The sequence below is a fragment of the Protopterus annectens genome, chromosome 1.part0 (assembly GCF_019279795.1).
Source record: "Protopterus annectens isolate FY-2018-M chromosome 1.part0, PAN1.0, whole genome shotgun sequence".
In the NCBI taxonomy this organism is placed as follows: Eukaryota; Metazoa; Chordata; order Ceratodontiformes; family Protopteridae; genus Protopterus; species Protopterus annectens.
This window is the reverse complement of record NC_056725.1, coordinates 613,422,282-613,440,886: the sequence shown is the minus strand read 5'-3', so window position 1 is coordinate 613,440,886 and position 18,605 is coordinate 613,422,282. Positions and strand designations below refer to the sequence as shown.

General features: G+C 41.2%; 1 protein-coding gene across 1 annotated transcript in view; it reads left to right on the top strand.

Moving 5' to 3' along the window:
- The first annotated feature begins 16,016 nt into the window (after nucleotides 1–16,016).
- MRPS10 (mitochondrial ribosomal protein S10) overlaps nucleotides 16,017–18,605 on the top strand; it is a 457,510-nt gene continuing 454,921 nt past the window's right edge. The window contains exon 1 of the mRNA XM_044061852.1: nucleotides 16,017–16,162. Within this exon, the coding sequence (XP_043917787.1) occupies nucleotides 16,106–16,162 (57 nt within the window). The 5' untranslated portion in view covers nucleotides 16,017–16,105. The remainder of the gene's footprint in view (nucleotides 16,163–18,605) is intronic.

Sequence of the window (18,605 nt, the reverse complement as noted above, 5' to 3'; positions counted from 1 at the left end):
ATTAACCCAAGGCCCTAGAATGACAGAAGAATTTGGATGGCTCCAACATAGGAAAGGAAACCACAGTATCAGAATGAAACAGAAACCTTTCCATGACATCGAATGCTGATGCCAGCGCAGGATGATTTGAAAGGGAATTTCTGTGATCTGCAGAGCTAAAAGAGATTCCAGCTCCCATCACCAACCCTGTCGGGCCGGATGTTGGGATCACAGCCAAGCTATCCAGAGCCAAGTTAACTTGGGGGGGTGACAACTCTGAAAACCTTAGAGTTGAACTGGACCCCAGTCTCCCCAGCTCTGACCTTATGGCTCAGGGAAGCACTTAGCTCCAAGAGGACTTGAGTCAAAACATCAAGGAAAAAGCTGGAGCTGAAGGCAACCAAGCTATCAGCACTGACAAAGGGGTAGGTTAGAGCAGAGTTGAAACTGTGGAGACTGACACCACAAAATGGGCTGGAGAAGGAACATATATTGTAGGAACCAAAGGAAGGGCACCCTTCATCCTTCAGAAATAATGGTGAGAGAAAGTTCCCCAGGTCCCTCTAGGCCTTTAAAAAGGTACACATGAGCTGCTGCATGCCTGAATCCCTAATGCTCCTGGAGGATTTAGCAGACCTAGATGAAGCTGTAGATGATGGCATGGTGGGTCAAAGAAAAGGTACTGAAGCCTCCTGAATCCAAAAAGAAGATGCGCAGACCCAAATGGGGAAACTGCTCTGGGGAGAACTCAGGTCTGGGATAACAGGGATGAAAGGGGAATGGAGGAGATCTGCTATCACTTGCATAAGTACTACCCTGTAGGCGCCACAGATGGAAAAGTCCAGAAAGCTTAAAGTTGGTACATCTGATTTATCTAAATAGAAGCCATCAAAGAAGGAGATTGGAGCTGAGGGGCTACAGATGCAGGTCTTGGGTAGAAGTTGGAGCAGCTGAAGGTCTTGGGAGTTGAGGATCTGGCTGACCCTTGAGAGAAGAAGAGTTGAGGATCTGGCTGACCCTTGAGAGAAGAAGGTTTTGTGGCCTTTCTCTCTCTCTGAGTTTTGTATTTTCTTTCTCTTTTTGTAATTTTTCCTCCTTCTTAAGATCTCTATCTCTTTCCTTGTCCTTCCCTTTCATTTTATCACTAAGTTACTTGTAGAGAAAAGGATACAAAGGCACTTGACTAACAGTCAAAGAAGGGGAAGCATCCCTTTGACAACCAACTTAGCTTGGTGATCAGCTAGGGCTCTGGCCCAAAAAGCAGTACAAACTTGGCACTCCCTATCTAGGCAAGAGGCACTCAAGCAGTAAACTGGGAAGGCAACTTGCGCCCACACCTCACAGATTTTTTGAAACCTTATCCATGCTACTGAGCTACAACCACAAGGTACATAAACAACAAGCAGAAATACTAAAAATGCAGTGCAAAGGGAGCACTATAAAAGGCTGCAAAGTCTAACACATACACACACTTTATATCAAAAACTAGAGGCGAGAAGGTTAGGAAAATTAGATATATTTTTTTTAAAGACAAGGAAAAAAGCCAAGCAGAAAATGGAGGTAAGAAGCGCTCACTAACAAAACACACACACACACAAAATCATATAGAAGGACGGCGCTGAATAGTAAACACAACTACTGTACAATCCTTCCACAAATAATGCTACAAAAGCTAAAAATACACCCTTGCAGGAGAGGAGAAAATACAAAAAGAGAAATAATATGAAAATACTTGGGTACAAAAGCTTTGAAGAATGCAATTGATGCTGGAAGCAGCAAATGGGATCTAAGGAGCTTTAAAGTGTGTTATGGGAGAGGAGGCAGCGTTTTGAACCTGAAGAGTCTGGTCTGCTGGTTTCAAATCCAGTCAGATCCAATACTGAACAGGTTGAGATGGACAGGAGAGACAACAGATCTTGTTCCTCTCTCTCACTGACTGTCACAATCCCGAGATGACAAGGCCAACAACATCAGAAAACCGATGTCTCGGAACACCGACTGAACTCCAGGTAAATAACCATTTGTCCAAAAAAATTATAACATTAAACCCAAAGCAAATCAAACTCACTGATGTGGGGTGCTTTGCCCCTACCCTGCAACTAAATATACCATCTCCGATGGTTGCACTACTGCGGGGGTAAGAGCCAAAGTTCAACATGGTGGCCAAGTGGTTACTTGCCTGGAGTTCGCAGTCACTGTTCTGGGACATCGATTTTCTGATGTTGTTGGCCTTCTTGTCTCTGGATTGTGAAAATCGGTGCTGCGGTATTTCGGCCTTCCGAAGTAGACCCATATTTATATATATATATATATATATATATATATATATATATATATATATATATATATATATATTACACACACACACACACACATATATATATATATATATATATATATTATATATAAAATAAGTGCACTTACCTGCATTTACTTAACCTAGTTATACCTGCATGCATACACTGTGCTTATCCTTACATATTCACTACCCTTTTACATTACAAAAAAAAATTTTAAAATTTACTTTGGTATTCTCTCCAGTAATAACCTCTGGTCCAGCTAGTCCACACTCTGCAGGTTGTCATACCTCTACTGATACTGCTGCCCAAAGCAGGGGATCCCTCTTAGGGATGATGAGTGATCTGCCAACTCTTGTCAGATATCAATCTTTTGCACTCAGAGCTGCCCATAGCCTGTTCCATCTTCTGCAGGTTTGACTCCTGTAGCAGGTATAGGGGGATCTTGGTCTCTTTTTTTAGATCATCCTGGGGCTCAATCCTGGGCTTTTACAGTTGCCATCTTAAGGAGTGCCCGTAAAACTTTGAAGTATGTAAGTGCAGGACAGGAGATAAGAGGGTGTGAATCATCGGCATGGCTAACTCATGCAGCCATACAGGGTAGTACTTATGCAAGCGATAACAATGTCAAGGTTGGTTTAGTAGCTAGACAACAATTCTTGTAATGTAAAGGGAAAACCTTCTGTAGTACAACACCTGCATATTTACTGCAGGGTGGCATTTCTATGCACATGAATATACTCAAACGGCTTTCAGATTTTCCTTTCTTTGGGAACAGGTGAAGTTATTATAGCATGTTGTTAACCTTTGTAATGTAACCTGTGTTTTTATGCTGCAGTAATTCTTAATAACATTAAACCAGTTCATTAGTAATCTTTTCTAATTTTTCTTGTCCTCTTTCAAGTAAATCATTGGTAGTAATTTATAAATGTGTATTGGTCTTAGGGATGCAGTACAAGTTGGTAAGAGTGAAGATGTAATAACTAATGTAATATATATATATATATATATATATATATATATATATATAAAATACACCAAAGGTATAGCATAGTTTGCAGTGCTTGAGAATTGCTACATGCTCATGCATGTTCCTGCACTCAGCATTCTTCAGAGCAGCTCGCGCATGAAAAGCCAAAGTCATTTTACTCCTCCTGAAATGGATAAACACTTGTGAAATGAGGAGATTCATAGAGCTCACCTGAGTTTCATTTGCTTAGGAGCTATGTAAATCAGCCCCAGTTTATGGCAATAGGTTTAAGACTGCCATACTTAACTGCACTGAACTGAGTTTATTGCCCATTGTCCATAGAAAGTGCAAACAAATTAGAAGGCATTATTAACACAATACTTGGAAATTATTAGAAAACCACTAAGATTACCATAAGCATAATATTTATCAGTAAGGTATGACATACAAATCCAGCAAAATGAATGGACCCAGAAACAGCCAAGTTTTCCAGTATGTAAAAATAAATTTATTGAAAATACATGAGCGCTTTTGCAGTTTATACTGCTTCTTCAGATGTCAATGCAACTACTAAACAAGTACTACTATATATAGTCCTACTAGTCAATAATTACCTGGTCACATGACCTATTAAAAACTTTGTATTTAAACATATAAAGGCACAAAAAACAAATACACATCAGAGTATATTAATACATAACACCTATATAAAAACTATAAATACTACATTCACATAACTACAATGTAAATAAAACAAACCCAAAACACAATTATACAGGTTTTACCTAACTAACAGTCTGGATTTAAGTTTCGGTTTTATAGGTACATTATCATTTACTCCATGTCCATGGTCACCCCTTAATCTAATTATCCATTTAGCCTCTAACTGCTCTGTGGCATTTCTAACATCACCCCTCATATACTCTTATGCACTCTGCCAGTGGCCATAAACTTAAACTTATGTTCAGAATTTGTGGCATGTATGTGTTTAGCTAGAGCACTGACACTATTGCATTTACTGACAGAATAAATGTTGTATTCTCTCTTTAAATGCTCTATCAGTTTTGCTTATGTAAAACTTAAAACATAAAATACAATAAGCCAAATACACTGTGTGTTCAGAATTACAGGTAGCATAAACATTAAATCTATAAACCTTATCTTGATCAGGATGTGCAAATTGTGCTGTGCCATCTATAAATTTACACACTGAACATTTACCACAAGGTCGAGTGGCCTTTATGGTAGAATTTCTCCGTCTATTATCAGGATAGCATAATTGCCTTTTCAAGAAATTCATATTTTTTAAAAAGAAATGTAAGTTGGGAATCAACTATTTCATGTATTTCCTTATATATAGTTAAAATATTCCAATATTTTCTAATTAATTGCAAATATGAAGAAACATTGGTAGAATAAAACAAAGGAACTTTCAGTTTTCTTGTTTGTGCCACAGTCTTTTCATGTGTGTTACTAACCATATTTTCTGAAAAATATGGCTTAGCTCTACTTGTTCTCAAATGCTTAACTTCACTAATGCCTTTAGTAACTTCCTTTCTCCCATAACCTCTTTCTTGCAAGGCATTCTCTAAATAATCAGCCTGATTGATGAAGTCTTGATCATATACATTAAGCCTGGATGCTCTATAAACCTGATTTTTAACTACATTTTTAAATATATAAGGAGGTAAATGCTATCTCTAGATAGTAAATGGTTACAATGGCAAGGTTTCTTATACAATCTAGTGGAAAATAATCCCACCTCATATACATCAACTCTTACAACCAAATATTTGATACCATCTGATGAAATTGTTGAGGAGAAACGTAGAAATGAGGTAGTCGTGGTGATGTACTCCTCAAATAAATGAAATTGTGCATGGGACCCATACCATAAGAGGAATATATCATCCACGAATCTTGGACAAAACACATATTCACTATAGGGGCCTTTTAAAACATATTCTTGTTCCCATATTGCTATAATGGCACTGGCGTAGCTATTGGCACACAAAGTGCCCATAGCTACGCCATTTTTCTGCCAATAAAAAGTTTCTCCAAATGCAAATACATTGATGTTATGTGATCCTATCTCGCCTACATTCTGTACTGATGGGTTCGGAGCCGATCCTCGGCTCCGACTTGTCACGCTATACTATAGAGCGAAGTCTCTAATTGGCTGAGCTATTCTACATCCCAGGATGCACCACTACTACTTCCCCAGATCTCGTTTGCCGCTTCATAGCAATAGACGTGGTCTCGACTTGGCTGGGCTAAGTACTATTTACTGACTAATTTTCTGTCAGAAAATTTCTAATTTTTCACCCAAAAGCTGTTTTAACAGCTACTTGTCGTTTCCAAGTGGTTTTTGTGGAAAGTTTGTGTGAATTTTGTAAGCGCTAGGTTTCCACTTTATTTAGCAAGGGGTTTCCTCGCGCTCTACTTCTAGCTGTGTTATACCTTGTGTTGCTTAACTTTTGTGTAGTAATTTTTTTTTTCTAGTGTCAAGGTCCCGTTTTAGTTAGAGGGGCCTTGCCCTCGCGCTCTGCTAGAGCTGTGTTGTAGTTTCTGCCTGTGGGCCTATCCTGTTTAAATTAGAGGGATTTGGTACCTTTGTGGTAGTTTTTGGTCTAGTCTGTTTTTTGTGTGTGTCTTGTAGAGATGTCGAAGGAGCATAGGCCTTCGGGTTTTAAAAAATGTACCAAGTGTGGGTACAAGATGTCAATCACGGATGACCATTCTCTATGTGTTTATTGCCTAGGTCCTAAACACCTTCAAGAGTCGTGTAGTGTATGCCACGCTTTTTCTTCTCGTGTCCTCCAAGAGAGGAAAAACAAATTGATATTGAAGGGGCTCATCACCCCTTCTTTTGAGGAGGCTTTATCTTCTTCCCCCTCCCCTTCCAGGAAGAAGAAGTCTTCGGCTCCGACCAGTCCGTCGGAGCCGACAAATAAGAAATCAAGGCAGGCTTCTCCGTCGGCTCCACGGACTTCGGAGCCGAGGTCGGAACGGTCTGCCTTGATGCCTCCAGCCTAGACTCCTCTGTCTTCGGACCCGAGTGCTCGAGCATCGAGAGGCGGGTCACCTTCTTCGGCTCCATTGGTTTCGGAGCCGAGAAAGGTCGCTCGCTCAGACTCTTCTACCTTGGCACCGAAGTCCCCGTTGGCTCAGAGGGAAATTGCAGTGCTGGTGGAATCTCCCTCGGTGCCGATACTGCTTGAGACTATTCAGAGCCGGTCCCCCAGTCTTTCGGAACCGGCGGAGAAGTCAACCGGGCCCGATCGGTCTCTTCTCGGTCTTCGAGGATGTCCGATTCGGATATAGACAGGGTGCTTCAAAGGCTGTTCCAGTCTCCAGTCTTCCAAAAGTTAGTCTCTGCTCCAGCCCAGTCAGCTCCGGAGCCGATTGTCCACCCTGTTGTCTTAGTTCCTCCTCCAACAGCCTCGGCACCGTTGGAGTCGGTGCTGGTGGAGCCGGTGGAGGTTTCCGGGTCGGCTCCAACCCTGTCCTTCGGGTCGGAGTTCGGCACACGGACCTCCTCGGTCGGCCCCGGGGGTGACGCTTCGGGTCCGATGGTTTCGGTTCCGAGCCTCCCTTTCGGTTCGTCGGCTGCGGGAGTGCCGTCTACTGTTGTGGCCTCGGGGGTCGGACCTTCCCAGGACTCGGGGGGTCCGGCCTTCAGGGCCATGAGGAGTGCTTTGGCCAAATCTTCCTTGGTTACCTCCACCATCTCTCCGGCACCTTCCCTTGGCACGGAGACTAGTTCCTTTGTTGTCCCCCTGTCTCAAGACAGCGGAGCCCTGGGGCCTGAGGTCACCCCCATTGGGGATTCCTCCCTTCCTGGGGGTCCTTCCGAGGCTTCTTCGGAAGAACGTCCCAGGAAGAGACAGTGCAAGAGGAAGCACGTTGACTCGCCTGATGAGTCTCTCACCTCGGACACTGACCTCGATGATGCGGAGGGGTCCCCCAAGTCGTCCTCGGATGATGTCTCCTTCGTGGACATCTTGGAAATCCTCAAGCAACGAGGCGACTGGCAGTCCAAACCCCCTTCCGCTGAGGAGTCGGTATTCCTCAAGGCCTTCGGGGCTCAGCCTTCCGCCTCCTGGGTGTCTCCGCCCTTTGATGAGCTCCTGGATTTGATCTCTCGAAGGGCGTGGGAGCACCCGGATTCTGTGGAACCGGTGCCAGCTCGCCCGAATAAATTTCTGTCAGCCCCCTCTGAAAAGGATTTCTTATCTAAAGGTGTGGCCGTAGATGCCCTGGTGGTGGCATCTGCTACCCAGCAAGATGTGGCAGAGGCTTCGAAGTCCGTCCATCCTCCTAATAAAGAGTCCAGGAGTATGGATCGGTACGGAAAGTGCACCCTTACTTCAGCAGCCTTTACTTTAAGGTCTCTGAATTATCTGACGCACTTCACCAGACTTCAGAGGGATCTGGTCAAGGAACTTTCAGATACCCTCTCTGGTAACCTACCTAAGCAGTTGGCTACTCTATCATCTATATCAAACTCGTCCATGAGGCTCATTTCATATGCGGCCGAAGGGGCGAGTAGAGCGGCGGGTACAGGTGTTGCTCTACGGAGACAAGCCTGGCTCCGCCTGTGTCATTTTGTGGAGGCCTTCAAGTCTTCCTTTGCCGACGCTCCCTTTGATGGGTCCTCCTTGTTTGGATCCAAGGTAAAGGACACCTTGATCCGCTGTGAACAAGAGGGTAAGACTTTGACTGCCGTAGGGGCACGGTTTTCCACTCCCTTCCGGCCTTATCCCAAGGCTAGAAGAGGGGGGAAAATGTGGTTCCGCAAATCTCAGAAGACTTACCCCTCACAGCAGGATGATCCCCCTTCTAGAGGCAGAGGAGGGGAAAATTTTTCAGGAAGACGCCATCCCAGAGGCGGCAGAGGCCCCCGCAACACTGGAGACCGTGAGTTCTTTCATGGCTCCTGAACCTTCCAGCATCCCTGAAGGATTGCCCGACTGCGCCGCTCCGGAGCCAGTCGGGGGTCGTTTTTCGAGGCACCTAAAGGCCTGGGAGAATATCACTCAGGACCGATGGGTGCTCCGGATCATTGCCGGAGGTTACAACATCCCCTTTTCTCAGCCCCCCTCCATCCCGGAAAATCCCGGACCCACCACCCAGTCAACGGGATCTCGCAGTCATCGAAATTTCAAAGCTGCTTCAAAAAGGAGTCATCCAACTGGTCCCCGAAGACCAGACCGGATTAGGGACTTACTCAAGATTCTTTTTGGTGCCCAAAAAGACTGGGGACATGAGGCCCATCTTGGATCTCAGCAAACTCAACCGTTCTGTCAAGAAGTCCAAGTTCCGGATTGTCACCTTACAATCCATTCTCCCGCTGCTGGAGGAAGGTGTTTGGATGTGCTCCATAGATCTCAAGGACGCCTATTATCATATCCTGATAGATCAGGCGTCCAGGAGACACTTGCGCTTCAGCCTGGGAGACAGTCATTTCCAGTTCCGTGCACTGCCCTTTGGTCTCACCACAGCCCCCAGGGTGTTCACCAAATGTCTGGCAGTGGTGACTGCTCACCTGAGAAGTCTAGGATTCCAGGTGTTTCCATACCTAGACGACTGGCTCCTAACTGCCACTTCCAGGCGTCTACTCTTACAGAACCTAGCAGCCACTATATCTCTAGGCAACTCCCTAGGAATCACCTTCAATTGGGAAAAGTCTGTGTTGCTGCCATCTCAGCGCATACGGTTTATCGGAGTAGAGATAGACTCAAAGCAAATGTGGGTCTATCTTCCTACAGAGAGGATAGAAATATTACAATCTCAAGTCCGAGCATTGCTCCTCAAACGCCGAGCCCCAGCCAGGATGGTCCTACAACTGTTGGGTGCCATGTCGGCTACCGTTCTCCTAGTTCCCTTAGCAAGATTGCATATGAGGATTCTCCAATGGCTCCTGTCAGTCCAGTGGTCTTATCAGGATCTCCCTCTCAGTCACCTCATTATGATCACGGACACGTGCAAACAGGACCTCCGTTGGTGGCTTGTTTCCTCCAACCTGGATCAGGGGCGATCCTTCGTTTCTCCACCTCCAGTGGCCACTTTGACTACGGACGCCTCCCAGATGGGGTGGGGGGGACATTACCTGGGCAGGTCAGTCCAAAGTAAGTGGCACCCCGACGAGAGTTCCCTCCACATCAACATACTGGAAATGAGGGCGGTGCTTCTATCACTACAAGCACTACACAGTTACCTCCCCCAGGGCATGATTGCCGTTCAGTCCGACAACATGTCTGTAGTCTGGTACCTGAACAAGCAGGGAGGGACCAGGTCCTACCCCCTTTGCAGAGAGGCCATGAAAGTATGGGATTGGGCGATTGCAACCAACCGTTTCTTGGTAGCAACACACATTCCGGGGAGATCCAATGTGATAGCCGACAGACTGAGCAGAACTATTCTCTCCCTGCACGAGTGGTCTCTGAATGACGGAGTGGCAACTCAGATCTTCAGAAGATGGGGAACTCCTTGTTGCGACCTCTTTGCAACTCCTCTCAACACGAAATGTCATCAGTTCTTCTCTCTCACCCCAGTTCCGGGGGGGTTTCCCAAGGACGCCCTAGTCCAAGATTGGCCCACCGGCCTACTGTACACCTTTCCACCGGTTCCCCTTCTTCCCAGGGTGATCCAGAAGGCGATTCACTTGCAGAGCAAGATGATTTTAGTTGCCCCATACTGGCCTCGTCAAGTCTGGCTGCCCTTTCTTCGGAAATACGCACTGGACGGTCCATGGTTCCTAGACCAGGTTCCAGACCTCTTGATCCACCAGTCGGGACAGCTTCATCAGTCCCTTCACTCGTTGAGGTTAACAGCTTGGCTCCTCCACTTCCGACCATAGTCAGGAACCAGGTTTTGGACTCGGAAGTCATACATATCTTGTCCTCGGCCCACAAGAATTCGACTAAAAAAAATGTATAACAGCAAATGGAAGAGATTCGCCATTTGGGCCCAACTCCGGGGATTAGACCCCATTACTGCCCCGGTGTCAGAAGTTTTTAGCTTCTTTATTCAATCAAGGTTCTTCGGTCTCTACCATCAAGGTTCAATTGGCAGCTATTTCTAATTTTCATGAAAGTATAGATCCACCTTTGATGAGCAATAAGTTATGTAAAGCCTTCATGAAAGGTGCTGGGCTGCTGCGACCTCCGATTTCTCATACCGCTCCACCGTGGGATCTTAATTTCGTATTAGGTGCTTTGACCTCTTCCCCCTTCGAACCGGCAGCAACTTGTGACTTGAAATTTCTTTCTTGGAAGACTGCTTTCTTGGTGGCAATTACATCAGCCAGAAGAGTTTCGGAACTTCAAGCCCTATGTGTCAAACCACCGTACCTGTTTTTTCACAAGGATAGGGTATCCCTCAGGCCTAATCCATCCTTTGTTCCCAAAGTTTGTTCTAGTTTTTGTCTTCAACAGTCATTGGAACTCCCAGTTTTCTTCCCAAACTACTCAGACAGAGCGGAATACATCTTCCACTCATTGGATGTTCACAGGCAATTGCGTTTTTATTTAGATAGGACGCACCAAACACTCAAAACAGATCAGTTGTTTGTGTCCTTTTCGGACAATAAATTGGGCAAAGCCGTCACGAAGGTCACTATTGCCAAGTGGATCAGAGACTGTATCAGTCATATTTACCTTCTTTCTAATAGAGAGCTTACAACCTCTGTGAAAGCTCATTCTACAAGGGCTATGGCTACTTCGACAGCCTTTCATTCCAAGCTTGCCATTAGTGACATTTGTGCTGCGGCTACCTGGTTTTCTCCTCACACCTTTATTTCTCATTACAAATTGGATGTGGCATCTCGGGGGCGAGCTTCCTTCGGTTCCACAGTTCTCAGGAGTGTTTTCCAGTGAGCCACCCAGGAATCAGGTGCTAGGGACGCTGTCCCATCAGTACAGAATGTAGGCGAGATAGGATCACATAACATCTTTTAGTTATGTACTTACCATCACTTTAGATGTTTGGGATCCATCTCGCCTACATTCCTAATAACCCACCCTCCTTCCCCCTGCCTTGGAGATCAGAAGAGACCGGACGGTTCAGTTTAGCCATTTCATCTTGAAACACCTGGCAATGTTATATCAACTGTCTATGTGTGTGTGCATGTGTGCAGACAAACAAGATCTGGGGAAGTAGTAGTGGTGCATCCTGGGATGTAGAATAGCTCAGCCAATTAGAGACTTCGCTGTATAGTATAGCATGCCGAGTCGGAGCCGAGGATTGGCTCCGAACCCATCAGTACAGAATGTAGGCGAGATGGATCCCAAACATCTAAAGTTATGGTAAGTACATAACTAAAAGTTTTCTAAAACACAACCTAATAGGATACTTAATAATTCAATCTCGTTGTCATTAAAATCAGCATAAAATCTCAAAAACTGTTCAACACTTCTAATCCCAACCTTGTTGGGTATTACAGTAGATGATACAACATCTAATGTTACTAAGAGCATATTCTCATCTATTTTTTGATGTTCCTTTGTAAATGTCAACAAGTCATTCAAGAAATGCTGTGTATCCTTCAATATGTATCTATTCAAATTCAATATTGGCCTAAGGGCCTTCTCAAAATAAACTGACAGGGGTTCTGTACATCAGTTACTTCCCGCTACTATCAGACATAATGAAGGGTGTAAGTAATTTTTATGCAACTTTGGCAAACCTTGTATAATGGGTGTTGAACATTAAAATATTCAAATACGGATTTATCTATAATACCACTCTTCAGTAAACTATTCAATCTACATACGTACTGTATACCATAGAATCAACTTGTCTTTTATGAATTTTAACATAAAAATCTTAATCTGACAACATATTGGTCATTTCATTAACATACCATTGACTATCAAGAACTACAATAGGCCCGCCCTTATCTGCAGGCCAAATCACTATATTAGTATTTTCTTGTAACTTCTTCAATGCTATATAGTCATCTCTTGTTAAATTAAAATGTTTAATAGTTTTATTCATTGAAGCATTGACTTTATACGCTTCATCTATACATATTTTCTCAAAGGCATTAATAAGGGGGTTAAATACCGGGACAAAGATACTAGGTGTTCTAAAAATATTAATGTTATTCATATTGGTATTGTTCTTCTAAGCTAGTTTCAAAATTACATTCCTTGTGAAACTTTTTATATCTAAAATTACCTCTGTAAAATCCGAGTACTGTGTTGGAACAAGCAATAATCCTTTTTCTAAAACACTCAGTTCATCATCTGATAAAGCATACAATGACAAATTCCACACTAAACTGTTTTTCCTGCAGTCAGAGCTTTATTTATATTTGGTGTTCCCAAAAGGTCTTCTTCCGGTTTCCTTTTCATCCGAGTACGGCTTTAAGAACCCTGCCTTTGGTTCTGCATCTTCCAATCTTTTATTGGCAAAGGAAGAGTCAGTTTCTGATGCACTAAAGGGTGGTGTGGGATTGACATCACCATATTTGATTGCAACAGAGCTGATTCTACCCCGTTACTAGTCTTATCACTAAGTTCTTGAAGCCTATGAGCTTGCGCTTCAACAAGGAACATTTTCTTCCTTGTCCCAAGCTCTTTAGTGGTTACCACCCCTTTTAAAACATTGGTTGACATCATTAGAGATTCTGAAGAAAAGGTTGCTGTAGAATTCAGTAATGCAGTGGGCGTTGTCACAGTAACTGGGGGCTGGTTGTTAATCAGCATATGATTGGTGGACCTAGTGATTCTAGGCCAATTGAAAACATTACCATCCTGGAAATCAGCGTGGCCTCTAATTATTTCTCTCTGTTTAATTCTGACCAGTTTCCTCTCATAAACAGAGAGTGAGTCTATAATATCAATCAAATGTTTCTCAACCAGTTCACTATGAAATTGTTTCAATAATTCATTGTGCTGTTGTTTAATGATGGAAGAAAGACGTTCAACTTATTTTTGGGAAAATCTAATAAGTAGTAGTAAATATTTCATGCTACAGTCTAAATTAATCTTTTGCCATTTTGATAACATATCAGGTTCGTCTTCTGCTTGTGTGGGCATCTTTAAAACATGTAACCCTCTAGGAACCATTTCTTCACGCATACATGCTTCCAGATGAAACTTCTTAAATTGATACCTCTTCAATTTAAACAAATTGTTCTCTAATGCTTGTAATTTAGTCTTCAGAAAAACAATGTCAACGGCAGGACCGTCACTCTCACTACTGGGTATTATACAGTCCAAAAAAGGATTTACCATGTTGTCCAAGGTAAATTTCAATCTTTTAGACTCCTTTTTACTTCCAATTGTAGATTCTTTGGAGTATAATGCAGTTCCACTATGTCATCACAACCTTCGGCCATTTCACTGGGTTGTTTGGTGGTTAATAACAAAACAAAACAATGTTATAAAGAAGACAACCACCAACTTTCCCCAGCAACTGAGTCCAATAAAAAAAAAATAGACAGATAAATCCAGCAAAATGAATGGACCCAGAAACAGCAGAGTTTTCGTGTATGTAAAAATAAATTTATAGAAAATATATGAGCGCTTTTGCAGTTTATACTGCTTTTTCAGATATCAGTGCAAATACTAAACAAGTACTACTATAGATAGTCCTACTACTCAACAATTACCTGGTCACATGACCTATTAAAAACTTTGTATTTAAACATACAAAGACACTCAAAAATAAATACACATCAGTGCATATTAATACATAAAACCTATATAAGAACTATGAAAACTACATTCACATAACTACAATGTAAATAAAACAAACCCAAAACACAATTATACAGGTTTTACCTAACTAATGGTCTGGATTTAAGTTTCAGTTTTATAGGTACATTATTATTTAATCCATGTCCATGGTCACCCCTTAATCTAATTATCCATTTGGCCTCTAATTGCTCTGTGGCATTTCTAACTTCACCTCCTCGTATACTCTCATGCACTCTGCTCTGCCAGTGGCCATAAACTTAAACTTAATGTTCAAAATTTGTGGCTTGTACGAGTTTAGCCAGGGCACTGACACTATTGTATTTACTGATAGAATAAATGTGCTCTCTTATTCTCTCTTTAAACGTTCTATCCGTTTTGCCTATGTAAAACTTAAAACATAAAATACAATAAGCCAAACACACTATGTTATTGGACTCAGTTCAGAATTACAGGTACCATAAACGTTACATCTATAAACCTTATATTAATCAGGATGTGCAAGTTGTGCTGTGCCATCTATAAATTTACACACTGAACATTTACCACAAGGTAGAGTGGCCTTGATGGTAGAATGTTTCCATCTATTACCAGGATAGCATAATTACCTTTTCAAGGACTTCATATTTTTAAAAAGAAATGCAGGTTCCCTAATCAACTATTTCACGTATTTAATATTCCATTGTTTTCTTTTTTTTCAAAACAGGTTTATTGTTTTAACATATAAGAGAAATATCATAACAATTTTATACAAGTAATTAAAAATAGGTATTATTATAATATTCAACAAAACAACTAAAGTATTTACAAAGACATCCACTACAATCAGATCAATTAATTAAACTAAAACACCGTGCTACTGAAATTAGATTTTTTTTAACAAATTTTGTAAATTATCCCATACAATATAATATGATGTTTTTTCTAGTTGTTCTTATTCTAATTGTGCTTATTTCCATATGGCACATTATATTCATAACATTTTTAAATTCATTGAACGAAGGAGGTGTATCTGAAATCCAATTTCTAGTTATTATTTTCCTGGCCACTGCTAGGATAGACCATAACAAGGGAAGCTTAATCTTTTTAACACATTGAGGTACAGGTGTGTTGAATAATATAAGAGACTTAGAAATAATGAAATTATCTGTAAAAAGAGCCTGCAAAAATTCATTAATTGACTTCCAGTATTCTTTCAACTTCATACAGTCATTATATTCCATTGTTTTCTAATTACTTGCATATACGAAGAAACATCGGGTAGAATACAACAAAGGAACTTTCAGTTTTCTCGTTTGCGCCACAGTATTTTCATGTGTTACTAACATTTTTTTTTTCTGAAAAAATATGGCTTGTTCTCAAATGCTTAACTTCACTAATGCCTTTAGTAACTTCCTTTCTCTCATAACCACTTTCTTGCAAGGCATTTTCTAAATAATTAGCCCGATTGTTGAAGTCTTGATCATATACATTAAGCGTGGACGCTCTATAAACTTGATTTGGCCTATTGTATTTTATGTTTTAAGTTTTACATAAGCAAAATGGATAGAACATGTAAAGAGAATATATATTCTTATCAGTAAATGCAGTAGTACAGTGCTCTGGCTAAACACGTACAAGCCACAAATTCTGAATACTAATTTTAGTTTACGGCCACTGGCAGAGTGCATGACAGTATACGAGGGGGTGACGTTAGAAATGCCACAGAGCAATTAGAGGCCAAATGGATAATTAGACTAAGGGGTGACCATGGACATGGATTCAATGATAATGTACTTATAAAACTGAAACTTAAATCCAGACCGTTAGTTAGGTAAAACGCCTCTTTTTTGGAGGTGATCCTTATCACATTTCACAAACTCTGGAAATCAGCGGATTTACAAAAAACTATTTATTACAAGAACTAAAAGTATTAAAATAAGATATACGATAAGCAATACAAATAGTCATATTGACACAATTTTTCCGCTGGTCTCACAACAAAAATGAAAATACCAGTCACATCCGTTTCTAACCAAAGATCTTGCCAAGAAAATAAATAACTCACTAAGTGATGGTAACCCGGAAGGTTTATTTGCGCTATTTCCGGAAGTTTTGCTTGTAGTATCAGAGTGAGTGTTCATCCAAGAGTTGTATATAAATATTGGTCTATAATGCTTGGTTATTCAATGGCACCGGTTTTACTTAAAAGATTAGTCCAACAGCAGCCAGTAAGTGTGCCCCACTGATATATATGTAGTTTTTAGGGTTGTATGTTATAGCTTGCTATTCAGTGGCACCGGTTTTACTTATAAGATTAATCCAACATCAGCCAGTAAGTGTGCCCCTCTGATACATATGTTGTTTTCGAGCTGCATGTTATGACTTACTTCGGGTAGATGGTAACACTTTAACGCAAATTTTTACACGCCGTAAAACAGATGTAGCTGAATCGTAACAGACATTTCTGTTTATAATGGGAAAGAGAGTGTGATGTCTGCATTTTATTTTTTACAAATGTTTATTGAGTTGTGCAAATTTTCTAAGAGTACGATTAGATTTTGGAGGCTGCGGTTGGCGTCAAGTTCATACGTTTAGGTTTTGTAGTGAGCATTGTTTGCTTACATTGAGAGGAATATGACTAAACGTTCATAAATGGCATTATCTTTGCAATACACTGCACTAAGAATTTGTAATTAGAATACTTAATGTGATTAAATGTAATATAGTGCAATACCCCTGATCGTGGTAAAGTTAAGATTGGTTAACTGTCAGTTGTCTTGTCCTGCTATGTTATATTTTGCCTGTATTTTCAGTATTTATTTATTGACATTTGATTACATGGAAAGTCTGACTGTTTAAGTGCCCATTTTCAGCGGACACATGGGGTGAAAATGTTTTTGTGATACTCTAGAGCTTTTGAAGAATATTCATTTTACAATCCTCGAAAGTAATACAAAAACTTCTACAGTTCAAATAATTATACTAAATTAGGCAACGTGAAAACATTGGTACGACTGTGATTTCATATTTAGAGAAATCCTAGCTAGTTTATAGAGAAATTAAAGTTAAGTTAATATATTACATTCGGATTACATTGTGAAGTGAGAGAGAGAATAGAAAGAGAATCTGGAGAGAAATTGAAGTAAGGAAGTGAGTAAAGAAGAGAAAGTAAGAATGTGTAAAGTATGAAGTTACTTAAGGACTGGAGGGAGGGTATTGACCTGATGGATACAAGTAAGAAGTTCAAGGCCTTGGTATCATGGTATGAGTACAGACCATGCCCAGCTGATTTGATAGGTTTGTGAACAGACAGGAGTTTTTGGTCATCGGATCATAATGACTGATTGAGAATGTAGTTGTGTAGAATAGCATTTAATGCTGTAGAAGCCGATGGATGCTAGATAATTTTATAGGTGACTAGAAGCTGTGTGCATGTTGGCTATTGGAGTAGTTCTAACCAGTTTATACTTTTTAACACTGTACAGTGGTGGGTGCTGAAAGGGGTATTTGCTGCAGATGTAACCACTTTATTATAAGATTGTTCAAGTTTTGATTTTGTGATACTTTGAGGTTAGAAAGGATGGGATCGCCATAAAGAAGTGAGGAGAGGAGGTAAGTTCCAAGTATAGTTTTAGCTGCACTGATGACAAATAGTTTTGTGCATAGCAATGCCCATATGCATTAAAGCACATGTGAATCATATGATTGCTGGGAAAGTGTGGTTGGTTGATGGGTAACCATAGGGATGGTATGTAGAGGTTTGATGATTTTACGCTTTGTATGCTCATAACGTTTGTTCCCTTGGCTTTATCATCTCAGAATACCACTGTGGATAGCTGGCTTAATTGTCTCTGTAAGGGGAAGATGCTTGATTATGAAGAAGATTATGCTATATGAAAACAAGTAATTTGTCTGGCATATTGGTTATATTAAAGCTTTACTCCCAACTGGCAAGTTTTTTTTTTTTATTTGTTTCCTTAGGGCAAGATGCTTTTGTTAAGGAGCAAATCCTTTTGTAACACTTGTACTCTGCTATGGATTATGCCAGTTGTACCATGGCATGTGCTTTTGCTCGTTCTCTGATTTTCTGGCTGTCTAGTTTGATGTCCTTACATTCACCGCTGCAGTATTCATTACAAATGGGATTCCCTGCCATGAAGCCCACTGTCCGGCCAGTTTACCAACGTCTACCATTGGTTTAAGGTATGCTGAATGTCACCTACACACTCCTTGCATAGGGTAGGGCATAAAGGTGACATTCAGGCTTACCATCCTCAGAACTTCAGTCCAAATGCTATTTTAACCATTCGTCTCTTACCTCCGTTTTTTTTTACCGTTTTTCTGTTTGTTGGCCTCTTGTGATAACTCCTGTTTGCTGGAGTCCTCACCATTGCAGATAAGTACCCATTTGGATTGTTGGTTACTTTTTCTGTTTGTTTTGTGCTGTTTGGGGTTCATGTCATCCAAGAAGGGTAAATGCCAGTGTGGGAGACTGATTCCCCATAAAGACCGCCATGATAAGTGTCTTTTACATAGGTGCTGCTCATGACCATATGTTTTGTTCAATTTGTCAGGCGTTTGTCCCTAAAACTCTTCATAGTAAGCTTTCTTCCCTTTCATTGTATCTTGAGAACCAGTGTCTTAAGCTTCTTGCTGAAGACACTATGGATG